At 43.9% G+C, this 27,919-nt stretch overlaps 1 protein-coding gene and 1 long non-coding RNA gene across 8 annotated transcripts in view; both read left to right on the top strand.

The window, feature by feature from the left end:
* Nucleotides 1-1,268, top strand: part of FARS2 (phenylalanyl-tRNA synthetase 2, mitochondrial) — a 246,729-nt gene extending 245,461 nt beyond the window's left edge. For 6 of the 7 annotated variants that reach the window (XM_068670807.1, XM_068670801.1, XM_068670806.1 and 3 more), the window contains one exon: nucleotides 936-1,268. In XM_068670807.1, coding sequence (XP_068526908.1) covers nucleotides 936-1,074 — 139 coding nt within the window. In that variant the 3' untranslated portion in view covers nucleotides 1,075-1,268. The remainder of the gene's footprint in view (nucleotides 1-935) is intronic. The other variant, XR_011092656.1, reaches the window with a different exon arrangement.
* A 10,492-nt stretch (nucleotides 1,269-11,760) lies between these two features.
* LOC137850588 (uncharacterized) lies at nucleotides 11,761-26,323 on the top strand. Its single transcript, XR_011092655.1, has 5 exons — nucleotides 11,761-14,978; nucleotides 16,817-17,010; nucleotides 18,132-18,367; nucleotides 22,806-23,385; nucleotides 24,351-26,323. It is a non-coding gene; the product is annotated as an uncharacterized lncRNA (long non-coding RNA).
* The last annotated feature ends 1,596 nt before the right edge of the window (nucleotides 26,324-27,919 follow it).

The following is a 27,919-nucleotide window of genomic DNA, read 5'->3' as shown; positions in this document are numbered from 1 at the left end:
CTTCTTCCCTTCACGCCAGGGTGCACCCACCATTTTGTCCATGGAGCAGGAGGGCAACATCCCACATCACCTCAGCTGCAAAATTAATGTTTTACTCTGTGTTTGCGGCTGTGTCTGGAGCCCCCTCCTCCGTGCTGGAGGCTGGATATTAAGGCTTGAGATGCCCTGCTTTAGCTAACAGCTTGCCAGCACGTGGAGATTGAGCAGTGTTTTCCTTAGTCTGTCATGGCCAGCCCCACCGGCCTGAGGGGAATATGTGTGCACAGTGCTCCCTAGAGACTGCCGTGTTAGCACCAAAATGAGCGAGTTACAGTGTCAGCAGAGTTCAGTCATGTTAGCATAGCCCTGCTCCTGGACTTATTTACCCTGGTAAGAAGCTGACACACCTCAGTACTCAGCTGAAGTTAACTCATACAGGGCTGGCTGGCGGCTCCTGCTCTGCCTTGCTCTTTGTCAGTCTTGGCTGTGACACAGGCAGCCCTTTTGCTTTTATTTTTAACTATCTAAACTTCCTAGTGGAGAGCTGGCTCAGTGACCCAGAAGAGGTCTGTGTCCTGTTGTGAAGCACATTTGAATGTAGAAAGCCAAGCAGTTTATCTCAAAGTTGGTTGGTTGTTTTTGTTTGTTTGTTTGTTTTGTTTGTTGTGTGTTTTTCAGTATGAGTATCTGGCAGAGGGTGGGAGAAGAGAAGGACCCAGAGCAAAACCAAGTGGAAATGTAAGGTGGACTTCAGTAAAATCCACTGCCAAAATTAAAATTCAGCTCAATCCCACCTCTCCAGACTGTGTACTTTAGCATTAAGATGATTTTCAAGCAACAGGAATAAAATTAGACTGCAAATAAAAAAATGCTCCAGGGGGTAAGTGTTCGGCCTCGAGTATTTGCATTTGTAGGCACATGTATTTATGGTTCCTCTTTTTGTTTATATTTTGTAGGACAAAGAAGGTCAGCCATTGCTACCGTATTGTTTACCGTCACCCGGAGAGGACTTTAACGCAGAACGAGGTGCATCGTATCCATCAAGCTATTGAAGAATCAGCAGTTCGAGAACTTGGGGTTGAGGGCAGGTTCTAGCATTGTTGGTCTGAAGCCCTAATGACAGTTGCTTTCTCTCTTCCCACCCCCCCACCCCCCATTTCTTTTTATCTTTTTGGGGTGGGGAGTACAAGTAAAGAGGGATTCTGTGACTGAATGTAGCACATGGAAAACAATTGATAAATAAGCAATGGTAAAACTACCAAATAATAAACATTACTACTGAGAAATCACTGACAAAGCACTGGTGCTTTATTTTAAGAAAGGGGGGAACAACAGTAATGTAAGATTTCCCTCCTGCTACAATAAGGAATACACTGTCTGGTGGTTTTCTGTGTTGTTAATTGGTCCCTGGGTTCCATTAAACTGTAAATACTTGGCATTATTTCTGGGTTGACAGGATCTTCTGTCCGTGTAACGAGTGAAGCAAAACAGAGACTCAGCTTAGCTCAGGGAAGAAAAACTATTTTATCCTTCCACCCCTCCCTCTTTCTTAATAAGGAATGGCAGGTTTTGCTTCAAGAAACCTTCAAAGAGGTGCACCTTGCAAAGTTTGGCTCTCGTACCTTCAGAGACCCTGGGTATTGCTTTCATCTGCTACAGAGAAGGAGGAGAGAGTGTGGCTCTGGGTTTGGATTTGAGTCTCTACAAATGCTAGGCCTTTGGTGAGTCTTTCCTGTTGCATGTCCCTGTTCCCACAGAGCTGAGTGGAGGCACTTACCGAGGCACTCAGAGCTGTGCGCCTTCCCCAGGTGAGGAGCTCCCTTATCTTATTTTTAGGGTCAGTGTCTGCTCAGAAACTTGATGATTAAGGAATGAAACCAAACTGAAATGGGATCTCCTCCAGACAGTAGTCACTTTATGGGTTGCTTGACTTTTTCATTGCAGGTTATAATTAAGTAAATTTTGGTAGTGGTATGATGCTAGGTTCTGCAGAAGTGTTCAAATGGTCTGATAAATACTTGATGAGCTATTGCAGATGCTGATATGGAATATGGGACCTGTTTTTACTTGCAATGGTATTTCATACAGTCTTGCAGGTCACATCTGGTTGCTGTGCAGGGAACATTCCCTCCTTCAGGGAAGAAGGCAGTAAAAGCACTGCAATAAACAGCATCTAACGCTGATTTATACCTTATCAAGAAACATCTGTGCAGTGAGCTTGTACTCCACCGTAAGAAGCGAGTTACTATTGCAGATGTGACAGAAGCAGAAAGCTCATTTCAATTTCATTACTCAACATATTTAGCTGTGTAAACAAATCCTAATCTAAATTGCTGTTGTGTCATCCAAATAACTTGATTATGAAAACAATATGCTAGGCTGTCTACAAGGCAACAGAATGGGTGCCATTTAGGCAACAGAAAAACCTACTTGTTTATTTTTAAAGCATGATCAACTAAGATCCCTTACACACAGCTTAGCCTGTTTAGTCTTTCTCTGTCTCCTTCATCCTTTTACGTTTCAGGATTCTCAGTGAGAACAACTGAGGAGGAGTACTGCACTGAGTAGTAACTTCTGCAAGACAGGGCCTGATCCATGCTACCACATTGGGCAGCAAATTATGTGGATGTTAACTGGTGGTACTAAATATGGAAAGAGCTAGAACCTGTCTGCTGTATCAAGACATAATGGGGCATAGAAATTTGGGGAACACAAGGAGGAGAAAAATAGACAACAAGGCTTTGTCACTGTAGCCACAGATGTCACTGCAACAGAGCTGTCCCTGAGGTTGACCTAAACCCATGAGATCATCTTCTGGAGTGGTTGTTTACATAGCAGCAACTTTCATGTAAACCAAAACGTGAACCATTCAAATTATAAAACACCAGGAGCAAGTTTGATTCAATTATATGAAGCATTTTAAGGCCTGTAAAATCAGATGGGCTGGCTGTGAACTTAATAGGAATACTTGGGTATGTTTAGATTAAGTAAGCCTTTGTCATATATATTCTAGGATTAATCTAATCTAAAAGCCTATTGTTTTGACAGAGATTCACCACTACTAGCAAAGTAGACCTCAGATCAGAAGGCACGGGAGTTGCAATTTTATGCCACTGTCCTTTGGGAAATATGACTTTTCCTTCTTTACCTGTCCTTGATTTTACCAGGGAAATTTGCTACAGGCAGTAGCAGACTCTAAATTGAGTAATCTGAAATCACATGCTCCCTTGTGGATACCAACAGAGAGCCCATGGGAATCTAAGTGTGTGATAACCATAATTTATTTTACTGTTGATCGGAGACAGATGATGCTACCAGTATCTCAGTGGCTGGTCTGATCCCTGCTGAGAATGTAAAAGACCTGACTGAGGATGGTCCTTCGTACAGTCCCTGACCAGTTCTGTCACAGAAAGGGCTACCCTCACCTGTTCCTTGTTTTTTCCAGCACAAAAGTATGTAAACTAGCTTGAAGACCAGGAACAACACACTAGTTCACCCTCTAGTCTGCTACCCTACAGTCTGTCTCACGAACATCCCTTGATATGTCACTGGCCCACATCGTAAGCAATGGCTGTAATTGGGTGGGCTACGGGTCTAGTAAAGGCGGGTGAGTTCCTAAATATTAAAGTGATACCATGCTATGTGGAAATATTAAGGGGAAAAGCATTTGATTAATTAGTGTGCATACCGACTGAGTGGTGTAGTGGCAGGCACAAGGCCCTGCTCCTTGTCTTTATCAACTGTCTGTGTTTATTTTTGTGTGCCGCTGGGTTTTATATCAGCGTCCTTTAATAAAAGAGAAAAAAATCAATTGTAGCAAAAGATGCAACATGTCCCCAGGAGAACAGGCTGGGGATTTCTTTGACTGAATGTTGTGTACTGTTTTAATGTTCTGGGTGCTGGTTTTGTTCATAGTTGCCATTGGTTTTCAAGTTATCTGTGATTCCTGGAAGACTAAAGATTTTGCTTTAACACTCAGTTTGGGATATTCCCAGTAAACTGGCATCAGATTTACAGTGCACTGAGACTTATCTGGTTTTGATGTTCTTGTTAAAGGCACTGCAATGGAAAAGTGTTGTGAGCAGTAAATTGCTCAGTGTTTTTACCCTTGAGATTTCAGTGACCTCTGCCATCCATAAACTAGTATTGCCAGGCACAATCAAACAGTTGCACTAATCTGAAAACAGCTTTTTACTGAGAATCCAGACTTCATAAACCACTGGTGGTTTTGTGGTGATTTACCCTCCATTTAGAGTGTTACTCCTGTCCCTTCTGCAGATTGGTGGCCATACTTTAGCACTGAATTTATCAGCTTCTTACTCTGTGCAGCTGTGCTGATTATCACAAGTATTGGGAAATTGGTCCCAGCCCCTGGATAAATTCATGTGGGGCTTAGCTTCTGGATTTGAGGTAAAAACTCATGGCCAAGCCAGGACTCTTTGATGGTCCAGTGAAGTAAACTCAGGGAGTCTCACCCCCCACCCCAAGAAAACAGAAATAAGTCAAATGCATTGAGTTCATGTTTGGGTAAAGCTGGAGAACCTTGTCTTCACTGTGAGGTGGCTGGAGTTAGTTATTAGTTAGGCCAAGGTTGGAAAGCACTCTCTGTCTTTTTCGCCCCAACACACACACACACAAATAGACACAGAAGTAGTTTTATGCACAAAGAAGTTCTGTTGAGTTCAGTGCAAGCCTATAAAATGGCTGTATTGGCTATTTCAGTGACGGATGGACCTGCTAGCTGATAGCACTGGACTATCCCCGTCAGAGTTGTTACCATCTGGGAGAAAAAGGGATTTTGTACTTCAGCTTTGAAATAAGTAGCTGTATTTTTAAATCTCAGAGAGTTTTATTCAGATATTATCTCCTGTCTTTGCTAAAGATGATTCTTTATGTAAAAAGGATTTGCTTTCTGTGTAAACCAGGCATACTGACGAATCACAAACATCCTGATCAAATTTTAAGGTTGTGAGTGTTGCCTCTGAAAGGTCACCAGAACTGAAATGTTCTTATAAGGACCTTGAACAAATCTGTAGGACGCACAAGAAACCAGTCATTGACACATTACCAGCTTTTAAACATGACTGCAATTATGGCTGAATTTTGAGCTTAGTATCTCAGAAGAGAAGACTGCACTCCAAAACCGAGCGCGGGCATATGCTGGGGGAAGGCATTGACTTCTCCAGAATCTGCTGTGCAAGGTTTGATCATCGTTAACATCTGATGCGGTTACGTGGTTGGCACTTCTCATGCTTTTATGCTTTGTCAGATGGCCTCTGCTATTCTATTTATGCCCTCTGTTAACTAAGTAGGGTCTGTTTTAGTGGGCCTTTTATACTTGGAAAACTATGTCAAAATCACTTCAGCCATGACCTGGCTTTCTCATTTTGGTTTTGCCTGCTCTGGTTTTCCTTCTCTTACAGTTCTCACTATTAAAGTTGGGTATAACTTTGGTGAAGAAGCAGTGTCAGACTGTAGGCAGGGAGATTTATCATACCACAGACTAAAGCCTGTGCTCCCACGCCGCATTACTGCGGGGTCTCTCTGTGCTCACCCTCTGGATGCAGGTGATTAACACGCAGTCCAGGGAATTGCGCCTCTGCCTGCTCAGTAATTTGCTGGGCAGCACCGCAGTCATCCAGAGCAGCTGCCACTTAAATGGGCAGTAGATTGTTCTCTTTTTATTTTAGTGTCTGCAGCTTCACATGTATCACAGTGTGATACAGCCAGAAGCACTGTATTGGTATTTGCTGCAGCTAAACATCAATTAGATGCCTCTCATGACTTGGTGCCTATGCAGTCATTTTTCAGTAGAATCACTGCTTGCTCATGAGGAGTTATTCATCTGCAGATGTCAAAACCTGAGGCACGTTGAGACGAAGGGCCAGGATTAAAAGATTTTTGAGACCCCAACAGATACAGATAACTGCTTGTGGAATTTTGTTGATGTCTGTGCAGGTTTGAAAGTCCCACTGGGCATCTTTCCAAATGTTTAGTCACTTGAAACGCTTTCCAACCTGGCACTCAGCGACCATAGTGACACTGGTGTTGTTCTGGGAGAGGGGAAAAGGTGTAGTGAGAGATCACACCGTAGCTGAGCAGCAAGGCGGGAGGAGCTGTCTCCTGATGTCCTGGGCTAAAAGCACTGAATTATCCTCTCTCCCTCCCTCTCTCTCTCCCACTATGCTTCCGGGAGGCATGGACGTGCGTTTGGCTGCCTGCCTTCGCATCGGCACATAGTAAATAATTAGCATGCACAGCCAAGCTTTTTGGTCATCCGTTATTGTTGTAACTGATGATTAATTTAAGGGGTTATTGATTCCCATTCCAAATCTGTACTCATTGGTGGTAGAGAAACTAATAGTCATTCACAAGATCTTTATTGACAGATCTCAGTGTAGGAATTGAATAAGTCAGCGTGGGAATGGAAATGTGTTTCCATGCAATCTGTAGGTTGGTTCGTGTCTTTCAGGTCACAAGGGGATGTGTAAATTGACTGAAGTTTAACTCAGTCGAAGGTCTAACTTGCTGTACCCTCTCTGAGATCCTTTTTGCCAGGCATCCAGCAGCTTGGTGGGTGCTTTCAGGAGGGATGGGGCCATTTGAAATCACCAAGCAGCTCTCCAGAACCAGCTCCCCAGTGTCCGCCCTGCCAAGCACAAGGCCTGCCTTGCACAGGAGCACTGGTGAGCCTGATTGCCTACACTTTCATGCCATGTGCCCACAGTACTCTAAGGCCTACTTCATCATGCCCTCCCTTGCAACGCCTCCTTGCCTCTACAACCTCCTAAATGCTATTTAAGCTCCTTCCCATGGCCCAGAAGCTCATTTTTTCCCCCTGTCTACCACAGTGCCCTGTTCAGTGCCAGGTGCTTCGCTGGAGATTTCCTCAGACTTCATCCCCTCTGCTGGCATGGAGCAGATCAGATTGATGGCCCTCGTGCACATGGGTTAATGTTTCTGTAGGAACTTCACTTTTGGGTCTCTGTACTTTAAGACGGAAACGTTACTGGAACATCGTGCCTTGGAGACCCTCACCTTGAAGTCCAGTGTGGGTGAGATTATTCCCCTGGGTTCAGAAGTCAGTGGTGGTCACTAACCATGCAAGGATGGACGCCCATCACCATTGCACATACCCTTGCTTCTGTAGGAAGGTGAGACAGAGAAATGGGGTTGTAATGAAGGTTGTTAGCATAAGTGTATTATTAATGAAAGTTCAGACAGGGGAGACAACAAATTAGTAAGAATCTGATGCCCAGCATGACGTCCTCCACGTCCTTCCAGAATATGATTACAAATGTGTTTTTGTTAAATAATTCCAGCAGCCTTCTGTGTGTTTACAAGCTGCTGTGTTATTGCGCGTTATAGTCTGCATCGCTTTTCATTCATTTCCGCTTGCCTAGAAAACAAAAAAATGTGAATTTGGTTAAGAATGAAACTATTTCCTGTTGTTTGTTGTCTAGAAGCACTACCTCTTATTTTTGAAGAAAGAGGGCAGCCCAGCATTTCTGAGGAGATCTCCAGCACCTAGCACAATCATGTTACTTGTGTGCTGCACACATATACACATATGAAATAGGTTGGAGTGGGTGATGTGAGCCTTATTTCTGTGCTGCAGATATAAAAGCAGAGTTGTTGTTCACCATACTCAGTGTGATTAGAGACTTTTGTCTCCTGCTGCTCTGCTCCAATACACAGAAAATCACCTTTTTCCAAGAAAAATTCAATACTTTCTGATGCTTCCTGCTGTCAGAGAGCCAACAGTCTTCTGAGCACTCTCCGTTCAAAGAGCAATCGAATTTTTAGTCAGAGAGAACTCCCTTTCCCACTTGAGATGCTTTCCTTTCAGGCAGAAAGACTTTCTGGCATCTGTTTTAGGCTGCTTTGCAACACCTGCTGCTGGTGACAATGCAGGTCTTTCCCGCCTTGTGGGAAGAAAGGTGGCATAATAGAAAGGTTGGATTTATAAAATAAATTTGAACTACTTAAGTGCCCTGCTTTAATTAAAAAATAAAGTAAAATAAAGTAAAATCCTAGCCTCTTATTAATAAAAATCAGTTTTGATCTTTACTAGAGGGCAGGCTTGTGCAATGGTAACATTTCCACATCAGTGCAGCTTATGAGGCTCCAACAGAGGGCAACTTTGTCACTGAAGGCTCTTTCATTCATGTTGGAAAATTGCTTCGTAGTTTTCTGGCTTCCTTTCCAGTTGCTCACACATCTTAGAGTCTTTGGCAGTGCATTCTCTGCTTATTCTCTAACACCTTCTGTGATACAGACTGAATTCCTTGACTGTTCACAGCGTTGGAGTTATTAAGCATCCTTAGGGCTATTGTGAAGTATATCATCAAGGGAATCAGGACTTCAAAGGTGCTCAGCAGGTGCTTGTTCTGCAGGAGCAACATGGCCTTCTGGAGGGTTTGTGTGCATGGACATGGGTTTGCCAACCTGGGCAGGAACCAGCACATCTGTGACTGGGCTTCTGCCCAGATAGTGGATGGGCTGCCCATGAGACCTGGAATGTGGTCCACTTCAAGGCCAAGGATGGCAACACGTGGTCAGGACAGGACGGAGAAATTCCTACCTTGAATTCAGCTTGTTGCAGGAGAGTCACCATAAGATATGCAGTCATGTCCTTGAGAGGAACCTTGTTACCTGCCAAGAGGAAAAAACTCTGCAGGGGACAGGGCAACAGATGTGACAGTGGGTTTTAACTTGCAGGGCCTGTTGATTGCCACTACTTTCTCCGGGCTATGAAGTAGATCAGCTGGATCTACTTCAACAGTCTCTTTCTGTAGGTGATGGGTGCCCTCAGCAATAAAGGAAGAGGAGACCTTACTGCTTTACCTGATCCTTGCAGCACTGTGCAAGATGAGACCTCTTTTTACTACTCTGCTTCTCTGCATTGCAGTGGCATCTAATAAATTACACTGGATGCTTTCTCCACTTGATTTTGCAAAATCAAACGAGAAGTACAGCAGGTAACTGAGAGACTAAGTATGAAGGAAGGAAGCTGGGAGGCAAGGAGGGCCACCAGGCCTTTAATATTCCTCACTACTTCCCAACCCTTTCTCCTTTCCAGAGCACATGCTGGGTGAGGCCAGCAGGACAACCGGCAGCATGTTCACACACCTTTGGTACCTTGTGAATGCTTTTTCTGCAAGGACGTTAGTCTGGTGTGTGTACCAAAACCACATCAGGAGCTACATGGTTGCTGCCTGGGGCTTTGGCATGCATGGTCTGCCAGAAGATTTAATTTTCCCATTCAGGAGCTCTTGGCACCTTGGATGTGCTGTGCAGGGGGAGATAAAATGCTTAATGATAAGGCTTACCCCTGCATGTGCATTGCTCCAGGTATGATGGTGCAGAGGATGGCAGTGGTTCTTCTCACTCTGGTCCTGCCCTGCACCCAGGCCAGTGCTCACCACTAGCACTTGTATTGCAGTGACTTAACTCACATTTTCGTAGGGTGCCATGAGAACTAAGTCTCACGTGGTGATGACTGAAACATATTTCCTCTTTTGAAAGGCTGGCAAACATGCTTGGAGGCATTTCATTGGGTTATCTAACTGCATTTTGTTTTTGTTGTCTCAATATGATTATGTATTTAGGAGTTCTCAATGGATTATTTTTGTCCATCAACTTATTCGGTTTCCCTTTGCACCCATGTAAACTTTTGTCATTCACATCCCGTGGCAAAGAGTTCAGCTAAGTTGGGTTAAAAGAAAGCATGCTTGGGTTTGGTTTGAACCTGCCAGCTAGATTCACCTGGTGTCCCAAATCCCAGAATAACCCACACAGTCAACACTGGCCCATCAGTAACCAGAGGGGTTCTGACAAATCTGGGAGATTTTTAGAGAAGAGTGACAAAACTGATCAGGAGAGGTGGAAGTACAGGTAGATGAGTTCAAATTAAAAATGATGCACAGCCTAGCTAAGGAATGACTAACAAATGTGTGGTTTGTGAGACATGCAGCTCTTTGATGAGTACGAACACCCTCCCACTCTCCCAAGCGCAAGAGAGGAATTTTTAGCCTGACATGCAGGGATGTAACAAGGGCTAATGGTGTGACAGTCAGGCTGAATGTAAGGTAAAATATCCTGACAGTGAGATGTATTTTGCTGTAGAGCAGTCTCCCGAGGGAAAGGACAGGAGCCCAACTGCTTGGTCCTTTTTAAAGCTAGACCAGACAAAGTATTAAAAAAAGGTACTCCAGAGAACAGTCTTTAATTGGCAGAAAGATGTACTGGTGATCTAATAGGTGCCTTCCATTTCTAATTCCTATATATGATGTTCTCTATAACGAGTTTTGACTGTTCTAAGCTCAGAGGGTAAAATGGAGATAAAACTGAAAAGAAAAAAAAAAAAAAAGAAAAGATTAACAAGAATTAAGAAAAAAAATGGAGGTTTATTTAATAGTATGAAAAGTGACAGATTGAGTGTTCCCTAGGCCAGTGATGCTATTCAAAAATAGCATTGCAAATGGAGAAGGGAAAGTTGTTGCATGAGTAATGATTACAGTAGTGACTTATTTTGATAGAACTCCTGTAGTCCAGAAAATCCCAAAACACATTTCAGATTGGGTGTGTGCACATGTGCATTCACGTAATGTGAGAATTGTTTCAGCTGAATCTAAAGTGTACTGACCACTGGACTGAAACAGACCATTTTAGTGGCAAACAGAACCCAATGCAGCAGTTTAGTGTGGAATATGATGAGAAACTTCTATAACCGAAACTATACAAGAATTGGTTTAGTTTGGAAGAATTTCATTGATAAATTATCGAGGCATGGGTTTCTTTTGCAACAGCCTTTCCCAATGTCTCTGCTTTCAAGGTAGAAGATCCTGGCAATATTAACTTGGCTTCACGGGTTGCTTTGGGGTAAGAAGGGAGAAGTTTGATGAACTAGCATGACCCAGAACTGAACCACTTTGGACTGGCTTCAAGGACAGGCACGAAGTCACTCTTGCTGGTCGTGTCATTGCTGGTTCTGTTGGCCCACATCACCCGCACGCTCTCACCTCTTGGTGACTTTTCAAAGAGTGTTTCCTACAGAAGCTTTATTTTTCAGGCTGTTGGCCCTAGATATATGGTTCATGACATAACATCTTTCTGTGGGCCTGTTGCCTGGATGAGACTGCCGTAGGCAAAGGCTGCCTCTTTGTGTAGTTCTTATCTCAAGACTTGTGCGTCCTGACTTCCATTCTCTGAATTGCTGGAGGACAGGGGGACTCTCATTTAGTGTAGCAAAGAGAGCAAGCAAGCCCCAGTGGAAAAGAGAAGTCTGCAAATGTGAAATAGAGGCATCTGTATATGGAACTAGGAAAGGCAATTTGGAAAAAGTGAAATGTATTGTTAGATTTTTTTAATATTGTTGTTTTAAAGTGAAATGTGTTTGTTGTCATTCATATGGAGGACATCAACTATTTTCTTATTTTTTTGTTTTCTTAATTAAGCATTCACAAATCAGAGTTAAAAGAAAGAGAAAATGGTCGGAATACAGATGTTAGCATAATTCTGTTTTGTTATTCTGCATGAAATTAGACTTTCTTAGATGACAGCATTGAGGAGTCATTTGACTTGAAAGAGGAAGGAGATGAGCTAGGTGAGAACTTGCATATTGAACACGTCATCCTTCTGAAGCCACATGCTCACCATGGAACTGACTCACATGACATTAAAAATTATTTGATCTCATTTACATTATCTGTTTAATTTGTTTAATTTAATATTTGTTAGCTTCACAATTATTCAAACACAATTAATGCAGATGGCAAATATTACTGTATAAAGTGATTGATTACTGAACAGCCGAGGTACTGTATAGTTTGACTACCTCTGATTTTTACATATCACTAGACAGATTTATCTAATATTTGAGGTTTTTATGCAATAGTCACTACAGATTTAGCTACTTGGGGTATTATCTAGTCATACATAAATCAGTCACAATTTTCCTCTGACTATTTTTTATTCTTATTCACAGAGGTTGGTTGGAGGTAGAGTTTTCACTTTTATCCACCAGAAATTTTAGCATTTCATCAGGACAAGATACCCATTCAAGCTTGAGACAAAATTCTGCCACTCTCACACTTCCCAAATACCAGAGCCTAGAAGAATTTATTTTAAAAATTGTGAGTCTTTTATTTTTTTTCTTTTATTTTTTTTTCACAGGTGGGTGAGGCATTCAGAGATGTTAGAGGACTTGCTGTTTCCTTATGTGCTGGTGAGAAGTCAACAGTTTGAAAACCACCAGTAGGCTGAAAGCCACTAAAAGACCACTTCATGGTCTGGAGTTCTCAGGATTTGCAGGTTCTTAGTGTTACAGCAGCTGACAAAATGGCTGCGCCAACATCTTCCACCACATGACCTGCTGAAAGTGCAAGGTTCCCCTGAAATGGCTCAAAAAGTCTCCGTCCAAAAACTTTCAAGTAGTCCTAGGACTTAGACTATATATTAGTATTTGACTTTCGGTCAGACCCGCGTTCCTACGCTTTTGTGTGTGTGTGTGTGTGTGTGTAAATAGAACTTACATTCCTTCTTCACTTATGCATCTTTACAATCTTACCTTCCTTAATAACATGATCAAGAAACTCAGACTGGAGGTTGTTCATCAGCTGCTGTTAGATGATATAGCATTTAGGCTGGTTATACTGTCTTGTTTGGGGAGAAGAATGTCCACTGGCAAGAGGCTGTGTAGGTCCCTTACCTCTGTTTGCTTGGTGGCTGCTGGTCTGAGGAGGCTGGAAAGGGGGGGGAAGGGGCCTCATCTGGAATCTGGCAGCAAAATCACAGCACAGGTAAGTCAGAGATCATTGCTTCCTATTTAGACGTTGAATTCTTATTAGGTAAAAGGAGGGATGTGGTTACAAAAACCAAGCAGAGGACAGATCCAGCTTGGCCAAGGGGGTCTAAGTACCACAATAAATGATGTGATCTACTGAAGTGGGAGCTGGGGGCTGTTCTTTTTATTTCCTGTGATGGCATTGGCCAGTGAGACCATGAAGAGGTCACTTCTCCTCAGTTTGCTTTTCTGTAAAATGGGAATGATGACGCCAGTTTTCCTCTGCCACGTTTTGAGACCTCCAAAGGTAACAAGCACCACCTGCTTTGCACTGCCTGCACAAGCCTGCTGTGTTAGCATGGACATTTCAAGAGCCAATGTCTGCATTTGCATCACAGTACATCTCGATCACACAGGGACTATGGTGTCTGGTGTAGCACAGTGAGAAGGGCTACTCAGGAAGCGGGTCCCTGAACTTCAGCTGGTCGCCATGGTGACAGAATAGCTTAGCACTGCAAGAAGAGCGAAAAGCGATATATTGTGCTGGGGATAACTTATGGCATCGAGGCTGCACATTGAAGTACCTCTGCTTGTCTGGCTCTGGGCTTCCTGGACACTTTGCTGAGCTCTGGGGTTTCCTCTCCCTGAATCTTCTTCTCCAGCTCACCTATGATGAACAGCTCCGAAAAATGAAAACACAACGGTGAGAGAACCACAGGGTGGCTTTCCCTTGGCTTTTTTGTTGATATGGTGGGCGGGAGCGGATTCTGCATCTCTGAAGCCCTTTTGCAAGGACTTGGTGTTGAGAGCTGGTGAATACCATCTGCTGTGTTCAGTCGGTGTTTCTTCACCTTTAGCCAGGCCCTTGCAGACGCGTTGGGCTGTGCAGAGCTGAAGTTGGGTGTCTCTGTGCTGAGGGAGGGCTGAGAAGAGCAGTGCTTCAGCTGCCGAGGGCCTGTTCAAACATGCAGCATTAACCAAGGAGACCATGCTGGAACCAGCTCAGCTTCTCCATGGGGCCCTGGTGGGTGTGTGGGCTGAGGCACCGCAGCACGAACGTTATGTTCATGATGAAATGTGGGCGACTTCTGCTGGTTTGGGGACTGTCTGCAATCTGTCACCAGGGGCGGGCTGTCTGGGCAGTGGCAGTGGTTGGTCATTCAGCTCCGTGTCCAGACGGGCATGTGAGGCCTTCTCTTTGGTGGCCCAGGTGTGTGATGGGGATCTCCAAGGGCTTGCACTGAATGGTCTGCTGGCATCAATGGAGCTGGTGAGAGGCAAGTGCTAAAAGCTGTTTTGAGAGAAGTTGGAAGGCATAAAGAAAGGCCACTTTGGAGATGGGGAGCAGCACAAGTGGTTGAAGATTGGAGGAAGGCACCAACTTAAGTAACATGAACGTCCTTGCTCTCTGTTGTTTCTGTTTTATAGTTCGGAATGAAAATGAGTGAGGACTTTCTGCTCTGCTGATGAAGAATCCCATGCTAATGGATGTGGTTGCGGAATGGGGTCCACAGATTTTATGAAGGAGGTGGATACACTTGGTGGTGACAGTAAGACTGAGCTTCTGAAGATGGGAGGAAGAAAACAAGGGTCTAAGAAATCTCTTTAAAAACCAGGGAAAGCATAGGGAAACTTAACAACAAGATAAAATGGCAATTGCATATAAGCCCACACATGCACTCACTCTCTTGCTCTCTCTCTAACACCCACGCACTCGAGTACATCTTTCAGTCCAAAATAGTAGGGAAAATACATTATAGCCTTTATTGTCAGGAGTAATTTCTCTTCACGTGTCACTACCAGCAAATTCTCAGAGCAGGTGGATACACTGCACAAAACTCATCCATATGATTTTTTTTTTCCTAAACCTGAACAAAGCAAAGCAAAAAAGCCCCTGTGAACTGTTAAGTTGAAGAGCTAGATGCTGACAGTTCTTGGATGGATGAAGGCTGCACACAACTATTTGTATGCTAGTAATGCAACATGAGGCAGCAGGATGATTGTGTGGGGAACCAGAGCTCACTTTACTCACAAGAATGGCTTCTAGTCCATGTCCCTTTTCCTCTGGATATGTCAGGGAACCTGGCTCCAGCCCCAGTATGCGTTTCCCTCATGAAATGCTTTCTTTGCAAGCTGGGGAATTTCCAACCCCTTGTGTTTAGCCTACAAGGAGCATGGCTGAAAATAACCTGCTGGCTGCTCTTTCTTGGAGGTAAGATGCCATACAAGATTGACATGTTCAGGTTGTACGGGCTGCACAGCAATTTTACACAGCACGGTGAAGAGTGGTGGCTTCTGGCTGATTTAAACTTGTAGCGTCCTGCTGCACGGCTGGAAACAGCATTAATACTCAGCTCAGAAAGGCTGAACTTGGGGTATCTGTGGGTGGGGAGACTGGGACATCACATGCTCTCCAAAGGTTGGCGTGGTCCACTTGGATTACACGAGCAAAAGCTTGGTCCCACACTAAGCATGCTTGGCCACCACCTCTCCTGGAATAATCTTTTAATATAGGTGTGCAGATTCACAATGCAGCTGGCAGGCAATCCGGGTGTTTTGTCCTGCCTTTAAACAGTACTGCAGACATCTCCACTGAGCACTGACACTGGGCATTCTGGCTTTGACTAGGGGTTGCTTGGCACCATGAGGCTTGCCATCCCAACACACTTGGATCAAGAATCCCACCAGCTCATTTAAAACTGAAGATGGTTCATCACAGTCATGTCCCATGTGGAGAGGAAAAGCATCCCTGGACTCTCCTGTGAATTGATCTGTTCTGTGTATTCAGTCCCGGCTAAAAGTCAGGAGCTTATTTTATGCAAGATAAGATTATCATAATTCCTGGTAAGGAACAGAATATGAATTAGCAGATTTTTTTTTTGTTATTTTTTTTTCAAGAAGCAAAATAATACTTGTGATTCCCTCCTTCCACTTCCAGTTTTATCTTCTTGCTGCCTGAATCTACTGAGTCTGAATTGAAAATATGTGGGAAAAAAAGTATATATATTTTTAATGGTGCTTGGAAGAAAATGGATTCTCAGAGTTTCTCTTTAAATGTGTCAACATAAATGACATCCTAGCAAGTCTTGCAGATTGCATGGCATAGGCAAATAACTACTATTTATTGCATTGGCTATGCAATTTTTTACCGAGGTATTTCTGCTACATGCAGAATAGATGGAACAAATTTTCCTTGTACGTGTGTACAGTGCCTGTCAAGCGATGCATGCAGTTGTCTCCATTAGTGCTCATTTGTGCCAAGGTTTCTCATCCCAGAATTTAGCCCCTCCCAGAGGAAAACTGTTTGAAACATTACAGAACAGTCCAGATTATATGCAATTTTCTGTCTACACGTGGCATTTTCTGTCTCTTTGGCCGCCTTGGTCTCCTCTCTTATAAAGGAAGTCTAAGACAAGTCTGTCATGGAGTTTCAGGAGAAAGACTTTGCAGATGACATTAAAGAGGCCAGCACTAACTCTTTAAGGTCTTTCAGTCTTTGGCTAGCAGCTGGTTTCAAAGGGATAGCAAAATAAAAAGAAAAAACAGTAAAAAAAATGTCAAGTGAGGCTCAAAAAGGAAACACAAACACTCTGTGTGTGGGTATCAGTAGAAGTTATGTATGTAATCACCTTGGAATTAATTTGATTAAGAATTTTGATACTAAGGAAAATAATGAAAATTATTTCCTCTCTCTTTGATGTTTGTTCTACTACAACTGTTCGTGCCACTGACTTTGGGTATTCTCTTTTTATGTGTTACTTACAAAATATATTATGCATCAACCCATTCCCTGGGTAAGAGCACCACTTCTGTTGCTTATAGCTGTCATCAGAGGGACAACAGAGTGTTAGAGCTACCCCTAGATCTTGCTGAATCAGATTCTGGGTTTCCCTCTACAGTAACATACTGTAATTCTTCTCTGCAGTGCTGATCTAAATACCTCTGGTGATGCACACAAATGATGTCTGTGATACAAACATTGTCCGTGTGTGTCTGTATGTTATTTACTTGGGCAGAGCTCACGTTTTACTACTCATGTTTATTTTTCAGAGTAAGAAAATAAAGGTCTCTGTGCTTAGCCTGCAATGACAGTTTTGCAGCCAGCTAACACTGAGCAAGAAAAATGAAGACTGCAGAAGTAGAAGAAGGAAATGAAAGTTGCTCTACCGACAGGGCTACATGAATTCAGCAATGGGTGGATTAGGCTGAGTGTTATCAGTGATGATGAAACACAGCAGACTGTGGTAATGAAATATTTATGAATGGGGAAATGATACTGCATTCTGCAGTGCAGCACAGGGGAAAGTGAAATTTCAAGAATACTGTAATAGCAAAGCCCTCCATTAATTATCGAAAGCAAGCTGTAATGCTAGTTACTATGACAACAGGGTCCCCTATGTATTTTGTACATGGTGGGGGGACAGAGAGGGAGGGAGGACTGCTTTTATTTACTGGAGGGCATTGTATTTCTTTTCTGTTGTTGTTAATTATGACTGTCCCAGCCTGTGACTATGTGGTTAATTTCAGTGATAAAATTATTATTGGCTAAATTATAGGGAAAGCCTTTAATAAGTAGTATCATTGTTTTTATTCTGGAAAGAACTAAAGATATCCTTTTCCATATAAAGAGAGATGCAATTGCTATTACTAATAATCTTATATAATATTAATGCATGATAATGTAATAATAAAAAGTGAAATGTTATTTCACATAGAAGAAGAGAAGTATTATTAATAATAATTTGACTGTGTTAGGCTTTCATCCACAAAGCATTTTAGAAACAGTGATTAATTAAAATGTCAGTATTGGCATACTAAATCCACCACTACATTTCCAGATGGGGCAAGGGAATGTACAGCTTCTGCCCGCCCACTTATTTTTAATTACTACTTGTTTGGTTTCCTAAACCCAGGACTCTCTTTGAGTTCTCTGTGTAAAACCCTTGGGCTGTGCTGAGCATTTCTGCCCACACCTGCACATGGGGAAGAGCGTGCGAGGAAAGCAAGGTACAGAGCACGGTGAGGAAGAACGCCGGATGAAGCATGTCTCATGTGGCAGCATGTCCCACTGAGGAAGCTCTCCCAGCTTTCCATGTGGCACAAATTTGTGGTGTATAAATAAACAGGTGTATAAATAGTTACTAAAAAGAATAGGCAGGGATGTACCCTCCAACCCCTGTAGTCCAATGACTGTAGATGCTGGGGATAGATGTGGGTAATGGGCCACAGGCAGTGGCTAGGCTGGCTTGCTGTCACTAGGTAGCATCTTCTACTTCCACTATAAGAGACAGAGAACTGGTCTGTACAGCTGTTCATTGCGGGACAGTCAGACATTTCTTATATTTTTTTATCTTCTTATTTTTAGGCTGAGTGGTACGTTTCAACGATCATTATCAAAAGGCTATACAGATGTTCTTACTGTAAATGCTTCCCAGGTGGGAAAAGCATGCTACAGGTCCATTAAATGACTTGCCTAAGGTGACACAGAAAATTAGTAACAGAGCATATGTCAAAATCCCATTTCCAGCTTCAGGACCTTCTCCCATGACATGCAATGAATTTCTGGTACTCAACTCCTTCAGGAGGGAAAGCGTTGCAAAGGTAAGAAGGAAAAAAAATGTTGGGTACCTGCTGTGTGAGTGATTTCTTGCAAGTAGCTAGATGCAATCACATCTGTTAAACATTTCCGTGCAAGGCGAAACAAGCCAGCAGTAGGCATTGCAGCCCAGCACATCTGACCGGATGCATAACCTGACTGCAGGAAGAGCATGTCAAAGGTGTTGGTAACAACAGGATTTCTCTATCACCACTTCATAGATGCAGAGAAGGGCATAATACGTGCATACACACACGCATATAAACTTACGTTTTATATGCACAAAATACAATGAGCTGCACAATACGATGGGCATTGGCTTAGGGAAAAAGGGTTTTGCCTGTTCTTGTTCATGATGAGCTTACTGAATGGATTTGGAGGAAAAATGCATTTATTAATTTTTTATTACTGCAGCCTTCCCAGTCCTCCCCTGCCCTCAGTTCAGAGCCCTCAGATCCTCTTTGCCCAGCTGCCCCATTGCTGTTCTAGGGCAGAAACCACCCACACTGACATGGGTCAAGACCAAAGCCAGGACTCCTCCTTGCCCTTTAGTAGCCTGTGCTTTCTTTTTTTAAAAAAATAATTAATTAATTAACCAAACACAGCTTAGTGAGCATGTTGTGAACTCTGTGAGCAATAAACAATGCAGTAACGCAATCCGGCCTTCCACTGCCTGATGAATGGCTGAGCTAAGCCAACAGGGAAAGCAAGGGCTCTGTTTTTTGCTGTGATGAGAGCTGCCCCAAAGGACCGATACAGACGTGAGCTTTCCTCTCCTTGACTTCAAGGCTGGAGGCATCCAATAAATAGCTCAGGCTACAACTCACTCACTTACAAGCACAGGGAGGAGGAACAGGCCTGGCAGGTGTGGGGAAGAGGAGCAGGTCAGATTGGTTTAACAGTTTCAGAAACTTGGTGGAGAAGGAAGGTGGCATCGTGGGGAAACACGATGTCCACGGTGTACAAAGGTTTGCCAGGGACAGATCAGGTACATTAATCCTGCTTCAGCACACAGGGACGGCTGGGCATCCCCTACATCTCCGCCCCGTGTCCGTAGCTCTCTGATCACTGCCTCTTGCTGCAGCAGGATTTCTGTCAGCGAGGGGCATGGTTTGGCTCCAGGGAAACCCACCCTGAGGCATTCAGAGCTGTGTCATCTGGGACAGAGGGCAGGGGTGGCCTGCTGTGTTGTAGAAGAACCATTAGTCCCCAGATAATTTTAATATAAAGGAAATAATGCCACTAATCATTCCCTTCATTACCCAAAGGGCACAGCCTATGCCTCAGTGTGTTCTGAGGTGTGTGTGGGCCTCTGCTGGAAGCAGGCAGAGCTGTGGATGTCTCCTTCCTCTTCATGCTTTTGGTTGGCAGTCTCTAGGTCGTAAATCTTGAGAGTATGTAAGTGCGTGTGTGTATGTCAGTTTTATTTTGTTGTCACATGTTTAACATCATTGGGGTGATTGCAATAGTCTGGGGCCATGTAAACTCTGTCTTCTCTGAGGTGGAAGATGCTGTTAATAGACTTGTACACCCTTGTGTGGAAATGACAAATTGTGTCCCTGGGACGCATCCAGCGGCTGAGGTAAGCCTTGCTGGACCTTTGGGTTTGCTTTATGCTGCCGCTGCTGGATACAGTATAAATTATCTCATCTACTCAGGGATTAACCCGTGAGTCAACCCGTGTCAGAAGTCATGTTCTTCGTCTCCGGGAGGACAGAGCTGAACACTGCCATGCTACAAAGGCTTGCACCAAACCATGGGTTCGGTCTAAAATAAATGTCAGATATCTATATAACAAACATTTAGAAAGAGTGCAGACCGGTGTTTACAGACATTTTAACCTGCTGGAGTGTTGCCACGCTGGTGACCTCGAAATGGTGCTAGGAGGAGCAGCGTGTGAGCCCTGGGAAGGGGAGGGCTACGTCTGCGCCAGCCCCTGTGTGGAGGAGGGGGATCAGAAGGGGAGATCGCTTCTGTCTGCTTCTGCTTCTGACAGCCCCTAAGGTGCTGGGGAAAAAAATAAATCCATGCGTCAGACGTGTTTGCATCCCTCCATAAATAATGAATGCCAACATCAGACTGAGCAGGGGCTCCCTTCCCTCACGAGGGAGGAAATAGGCCTCTCCTCTCTAGAGCAGGAGGCCATAAGCCGCATGAGCGGCTCCCCCTCAGCTCCGTCTCTTTGTTGCAATTCAGAGCATGCAGACGGCCAGCCCTGCCCGAGCCTGCAGCAGGAGCTCTGTCTGCATGCTGTCAGCGAGCGGAGAAGCCCCCTTCGTTAGCCGAGGGATTCTGTGTTCGTGCTTCGGCTGTGTATCCTTCCCAGCGCCATCCTGCTCGGCCGCTGTAGGGAGCACTAAGAGGCACGGGGGAACTGTGGGCATTTACCCAAGGGCAAAAATATTTGGATTCAGTCAGCGATAACAGGAATCCCTGAAAATTACAGACATTTTCCAGAGCAGCTATTTTCTCTGCCTGCAATGTTTCATATGCTACGTGCCGAATTTCTCTGAAGTGCAATTAAAATACTTCAGCATCTGAGATCTGGAAACCCTTGGTCCCACATTCTTCATGTTGCTCCTGGCTGGCTGCGAAAGGCAGGGAGGGAAGGACTGATGCTTACCAGCCCATGGAGGGATTTACACCAGCAGTTTTCACCAGGTTTACTGCAAGTCCGACCAATGTGCAGGAGGAGGTGTTTGCACAGCCAGCACCTCCCCTGCCCCCCAGGGAGCAGAGCAGCGGCAGCACCCTTCCCCCTGGGCCTGATGCAAACCTGCTGCTGCAGGCTCTGTGCCTGTGTGCTGCGTTCAGCAAACCTGGAATGATTTTGTACTGGGAGAAAACATAAAGCTAAGGCTGCAGCTCGGCTGCCCAAAGGTTGCTTTATTTATTTATTTGTTTGTTTGTTTGTTTTTCTGCTTCCAGTAGCAGGTAAGCCTGAAACTTTGAATGCGGAGCAAAGCGACATGGTTGGGTTTGGCTCTATAAGTGACAGCCAGAGATGAGCTATTGGAGGAAGCTGTATGCTCATGCCAATAAAATATCAGAAAGCTGCTATACGTAAGGTTGCTCTGGCCATCAAGGAAAGCCAGCTTATTCTTCCCTTGGCTCACCCTCAGCCCCCTTGCACCTTTGCTGCTCCCCACACCTTTTAACAGCTGCCAGGCAGAGCATGTGTCTGGATGTGCTATCCAGAGAGATGCACTCGATAAGCTGGGAGCATTCTGGATTGGTAAGCAAACATTCAGATGAGGGATATCATACTTTTCTTAAAGAGTGTGAGCTTAATTTAAGCATTGGCAGCCAGGCTTAGGCAACTGCCTGAGCTGGCAGAAGGCTGCTGGGTGAGTGATGGGAGCCCCCATGCCTGAAGCGTGGCTGGCTAAGCAGGAGAGGCTGCCAGTCATGATGCGGGTGCTTAGAAGCCGTGTCCTTTATGATCCTCTGATTCACAGGCAGGGAGCATCACATCACTCAGGGGCACCTACCGAGCCCTCTGGTGCCATCCTTCAAAGTTTCACTGCAGTGACATCAAGATTGACTCCAGGCAATGCTCTAACTCTAGGCCCTGCTGAACAGGGGCTTGACTCAGCTCGTCACACTTGTAATTAGTTAACATACCGAATGCTGTGAGGCAAAAAGAAGCAATGGAGTTTTCCCACCTAGGAAAACTCATGGTTACAGAAGTGTGATCAATATTGAGCAACAAAAAGAGAGGGAAGAAAGAGCAGATTCCTACTTCTTGGTGGCATTGCCCCTAGAGCTGCTCCAGCTTGCTGCTGCTCATTTTTCCTCTGGTGAGGGGTCTGACAAGAAAGCAAAAGCCTTACCAACCTGGCACTCTTGACACTTGGATGCTGAAAGGAAAATGAGGCACAAAAATGGGAGGGAAAATGGTCTCATGTTCCACCAACAGCTGAGCTGTGGGGACAGCGAGCTGCAGCGTGAGGAAGGTTGAAAAATGGCTGGGATTCTGGTGCTTTGAGGTACCATTAGCGCTGTACGTGTGTGGTTGTTGGCATCTCATCCATTGATGAGGTTTTGGAATTTCAATCCTTTCTCCCCTTTCTATGCCCTGGTAAAGTCCTTCCTGCTTAATGGTGTATCTACTAGGGAAAGATTAGGCAGATGAATTATATTTGCGGGCAGCCGTTTTTGGTGCTGCTAGTACATTATCACCTCATTCCACTGCTAAATGTGCTGAGATGTTAAGTACTTTCTGTAAAGAGGTATTTATTAAGAAAAGAGAGCCTTGAGATAGAAGTAAGAGTCTAGATTTTCTGGGAGGAAAAATAAAAATCTTTGTAGGTTAAAATTAGCTGTCAGATTGCAGGGGTGAAACCACCTGAGGTTAGAGCTTTGCTGCTTTTTAATAGGCAAATGAGCTATTTCATGAGGAATTGCCTTTCCGTGACTATTGAAATGAGTTTCGTCTTCCAGCAGCACCTTCTGCGGCGCGAGATGTCTCGGTGGCAGGAACAAAGCGGGGAGCCAGGTGAGACTGCCGGGGAGACAAAGGATTCCCGCTGCACAACGGGACGCCTCGCAGTGAAGTGGGTATTGCCATTTATTGTGAGTGCCTGGTCATTAACAATTCATTGTAATATATTACACGCAGGGATCTCATAGGGCTCTCATGCACTTCCTCAGAAGTGTGCCCTGGCTTCCCTGAAGCATTGTTTGAGCGGAGCGTGACAGCACTTGTCAATGGAGCTGTTGTGGTGACATGTTTAAGAGCCCTAATGCACTTTTTAATTCTCCATCAGTCTCATGCACTGTCTTTCAAATTCAGATGGGTATTTTTCTGCCATGTCCATCCCAGATGATGAAGGCTGTGTTTGCTGTGGTCTTTGTTCTGCTCTTTGCTTTTGACAGGATCTGGTCCCTGACTATCTCTGCACCAGCCAGAGTGTTTCCCAGCTCATTTCCCTCTCCATTTTCCTTCCTGGAGTACATGTGCTGTCTCCAGACACTGACAACTGGCCACCAAAGCAGGGACAAGTGAGAAGGATGATTGGAGGTATGGAACAGCTTCTCCATCAGGAGCAAATAAATAGATCAGGGCCTTGCAGTCTCAGAGACTGAAAGGAGGTAGGGTGGAGGCTTGCTGGAGTCTAAATATTGCAGAGGGGGGAACTGTGGCTGCCTCAGATGATTCCTCATGCCTTCTTCCTTGCTACGGGTACACACACACAGGCTAGCATGTGGCGAGCTCAAAGTAGGGAGATAGCTCTTCAAACCACACAGAGTCAGGCTGCGAGTACTCCTTGCCACAGGCGGGTGCAGGTGCTAGAAGTTCAGGTGGGCTCAAGGGATCACGAAGGAAATTCACAGAAGAGAAATCCATTGAGAGTTATTACATACAAAGGCTCTGCGTTGGTTCAAGAAATCCCTGAGCTGCAAGTGGTCGCAGGCTTAGAAATCATTTGGGAAAATATTACCCTAAGCTTGATTCACTTTCACGCTTCTTCCCAGGCACTCCATTGCTGGAGACTTGTATAGATGAATGTCTGATCTAATACAGGGTGTCTCCTTTTGTGTTCACCCTGCTGTTGCCACAGTGCAGTCCTCTGAGTGTGAAAAGACAAGGCCAAACTGCCTCACAACCTTCAGTAGGAACCAGGCTAGCAAATGTGTCTTTGCAGCAGAGTAAAACGGCTGCCACTGTCTACAAAACTGCTCCTCTTTCCAAGGTCTATCCTGTTTCATTTGGACTTACAGTCTGCACTTTGCTGACAGAAATTACTGCCAGCACCCACTAAATACTGGGTTCTTTATGTGCCCAAGGTATGATTAGCTCTGCAGTATGTGAGGCCTTCACTTTTCACTGGCTCTTGTGCTTGGCACGCACCACTCACTGCAGAGAGGACTGCTTAGCGATCTCTACTCTATTATACCATTATTATGTTATATATTTATATATTAGCTATAATTATAATAATGCTCATATTTTGTACATAATTTCTTGTTTTACCTATTTTTCAGTGATGCTGGGCAACTCCCCTGTGCTGAGGTTGCCTTACATCTCTTGCAAATAGTCTCTTACAGCTCTGTTCAATATCTCAAAACCTTGTAGGATATGACACCTTCCCCGGCTGGAGATGAAAAAGTGAGTATTGGGGTGCTTGAAGGGTGGGTTACCAGGGCCTGCCCAGCCCCCTGGGAGCCCTGGTCCTTCTGGGGTGACTGAGATCCCAGCCTTCAAATGAAGCTAGTGCAAGGGATACTGTGCTAATGAGGGAACCTCTCCATTGCATCAGCTTCATTGTCACAAATATCATCTCCAAAAGGGATGGTTTATTTCCTGTGCAGCCTACGGTGCATGAAGCAGGGGGCTGAAAATCCATTTTAATGCTAGCGAATGGTGTCAGGTGAATATGAGCTGACATAAGAATCTGGATAATTAAAGCAGCTTCCCTTGACCTGATATTAGCAGTGTTGATGCTCTGATATTCTGCAACTTGTGATAGATGTAGATCCTCAACCATTGATTTTTTTGGTATCTGTCCATAAATATTATGATAAACTGTTGGTTTTGTGAGGATATTTTTTTTATTTTGTAGGGAGTTGAGTTACTGCTGCTTGGTGAAATATCAATGATGTACTTATCTATGAGCTATCTGAGCACTGTGACATGGAAAGCATTAGAATTCATCATACTTATTATTGTTCTTTTACAAATGACTGTATGCCAACCACTTAAAGCTTGGCACTAGAAGTGCAGCCACACAGAGGTGGCTGCACACCATCTTCTGTGCAAAGGGTCTGATTTCATCATAGAAGAGGTACTTCCAGAGACCATGGAAATAAAATCTTTCATGAAGCAGAGGGGGGATAGGAAGTCAGGAGAGGACTGCAAATACAAATGTGACAAGAGGTTAGGAGAAAATATTTGTCAGCAAAAGGTAATAAATGTGTGTCCAGAAACATAAGGAACTAAGGAAACCAGAGAGATGCATTTGGGTTTGAGAAGGCTCCCTGATGGTTTCATGCCACCTTTTCTAAACTTGACTGAGCGTTAGGACTCATGTGTTCTTTGCAAATAGTTTCACCTGCACCCGAAGTCTTCTGTTTTCCTCTGACAGCACCATCTTTTCAAAAGACTCTATTGGCTGACTTGCAAAATAATTTTTCTATGACTTCAGTCCTGATTGTCAATTCTGTTCCCCAGGAGAAATAGCCCTGGATGTTCCTTTTTCTCATCTCATCCATCTGTTGTGGCTGCCCAGGAATTATTTTGAGTTTCGTCTTCGTTTTCCCCTCTCACTCCTGGATGACTTAATCACTGACACATCCATCCATAACTACATGGCTTCCCTAGAATTGCCAGGGAACCCTAACACAGCCAACAAAGGTCTCAGAGACAGCGAAGAGACAAAGAAAGCCCCTTAAGGTACCTCAGGAACTGAAAATAATGTGCTTGTGGCAGCCACGACTAAATTAGCTCTTCTGAGAGGCAAGTCTTGCTAACTGAAGTTTGGGGCTCAGGCTGGTTCCAAAGGAAGGTATCCGCAAGAAACCTCTGGACTACACCATGCAGCATGACTGGGGAGTGAAATGTGTTCAAATTTTTGACACTGAAGTATATACAGTAAGAGGCTTTGAATCTGATTCAGGTCTTAAACAACTGTAAACAGATATTAGATCATTCTTGTTTAAGGAGTGAATCTAGTATAAAACCAGCCAAGTGCAGACAAAGTGTGGCTACTTTTGTTGTTGTTGCTGTTGGGAAGTTTATCTTTCTTTGGCTGTGGGGAAGATGAAACAAGGGGAAGACTATATCGTTGAAGTGGAGAGGATATTATAGCTACTGGGTGATTCCCAGGCAGTTTTGAGTTACAATCTCAGTTCTTCTAGCTTGAGGAAGAAAAAAAAATAATGGAGGAAAAAAATCTGAGCCTCACAGAAGTGAGGCTGGTTGTCATCTAAACTGATTTATTGAATTACTTCATTTATTTATATATATATATATATATATATATATATGTATATATATATATATATATATATATATATATATATATATATTTTAACTGCAGATAATCCAGAGCACGTTTCAATGCACAGACTTAGAAAAACTGAAGGACTGACACTGAAGCACTGCAGGTGCTGAAAGCCCCATTTTATCCACCCATGGTCATCCAGCAGTGGTGAAGCATCTATGTGTACCAGCTGTCAGCTGAACAGGGACTTGCAGGCTGGAGGAGAAAATGCACAGAGCTAGCAGACCTAAGCATTGGTGGAGAGCTGGAGAGATTGCCTGTGTCATGAGCTGTATCAGAGCCAAAGCATCAGAGTGTCTGGCACGTGTCATGCCCCAGATAAACTGCTGAAACACAGACCAGGTCATATACAAGGTGAGACCAAGGCCACACACCCTGTCTCAACAGAATTCTGTTTAGCACAGGTTATGCTAGGCTTTCAACACAATTGGGAGAGTTTATCATTAATTTTCTTACCCCAGTTGTCCTACTCAGCCCTGGTTAAATTAACTTTTTCAATCACTCCTGCTCTGTCAGATTCCTTCCTTATTAGATGTCCTTCAGTGTTTCACTGAAGGCATTATTATGCTTTACAGGACAAAATCATTTTATGCTTCTTTAAAGCAGTGAGAACCCTTCCCTTCTCCCTCCTTGTTCTCTGATCTAGCCTTATTGATACTTTCTCATTTCATCATGCAATCAGTGGGGAATATTAATCAGGACCTGGTGGGGTCTTTTTAATTTGGATTGCAGGCAATGAAAGGCACTATCTTCAACTCATAAGAAGTACGTCCATAAGCAGTAAAAGCAATGAGATATAGTTTCCTAAGGGCCTGTCTAGAGATTGAACTCTGCTGTCTAATAAAGGCTCTGTTGGCACTGCTGTTTTTCCCTTAGTGAGGTGATTAATAATGCGTGTTTTCACTATTCAGCATCTTCTATTTCTTAATTATATTGGGACTTCCTTTTTTAAAAATAAATAAATAAATAAAAATCTTTCCCACTGTGTCAATTGTGGTTGAAACCAGACAACAGCTTCCAAAGTGATTGTGTTAGGGACTGGATGTGGCAGGAACACAGACATACGAGCTTGGTTGTGGAACCTCATTTCCTTAGGAAATAAATCTAAAAATTTGCAATAAAAACATGCTTTTTGGCTTGCTCAGACAGTATAAGTGGTAGGATACACAATGTCTTAATTATTAGTTTGCCAGTTAAAAGTATATACTTGTCCCATCGTGACTAGAAAAATAAAACCTCAGCTTCCCATGGCAGTAAAGCTAGTGAAGATGCCTGAAGTGGAATATATATTAGTTTCCTCCGTCCCTTGTCCCACCACCACCAACAACATGCAGCAACACATTTTGCAGAACCCTTGTAAACTATATAAAACATCATTATCGGAATATATTTGATGGCTGAAATCGCTGTGCCCAAGCAGCTCTCTGGCATGTTGCTAGGGGTGTTTCAATCCTTAGGGGATTTCTGAGAAAAGACTGGGCCAATTGCATTGCAGATGTTTCTAGGTAAGGGTTTGTGTTTCCACAGGTATTGTTTTCTCAGTGCAGAATT

This window comes from Anas acuta, chromosome 2 (genome assembly GCF_963932015.1).
Source record: "Anas acuta chromosome 2, bAnaAcu1.1, whole genome shotgun sequence".
Lineage (NCBI taxonomy): Eukaryota > Metazoa > Chordata > Aves > Anseriformes > Anatidae > Anas > Anas acuta.
Note: the sequence above shows the minus strand (reverse complement) of the source record. Positions and strands in the feature narration are given on the sequence as shown.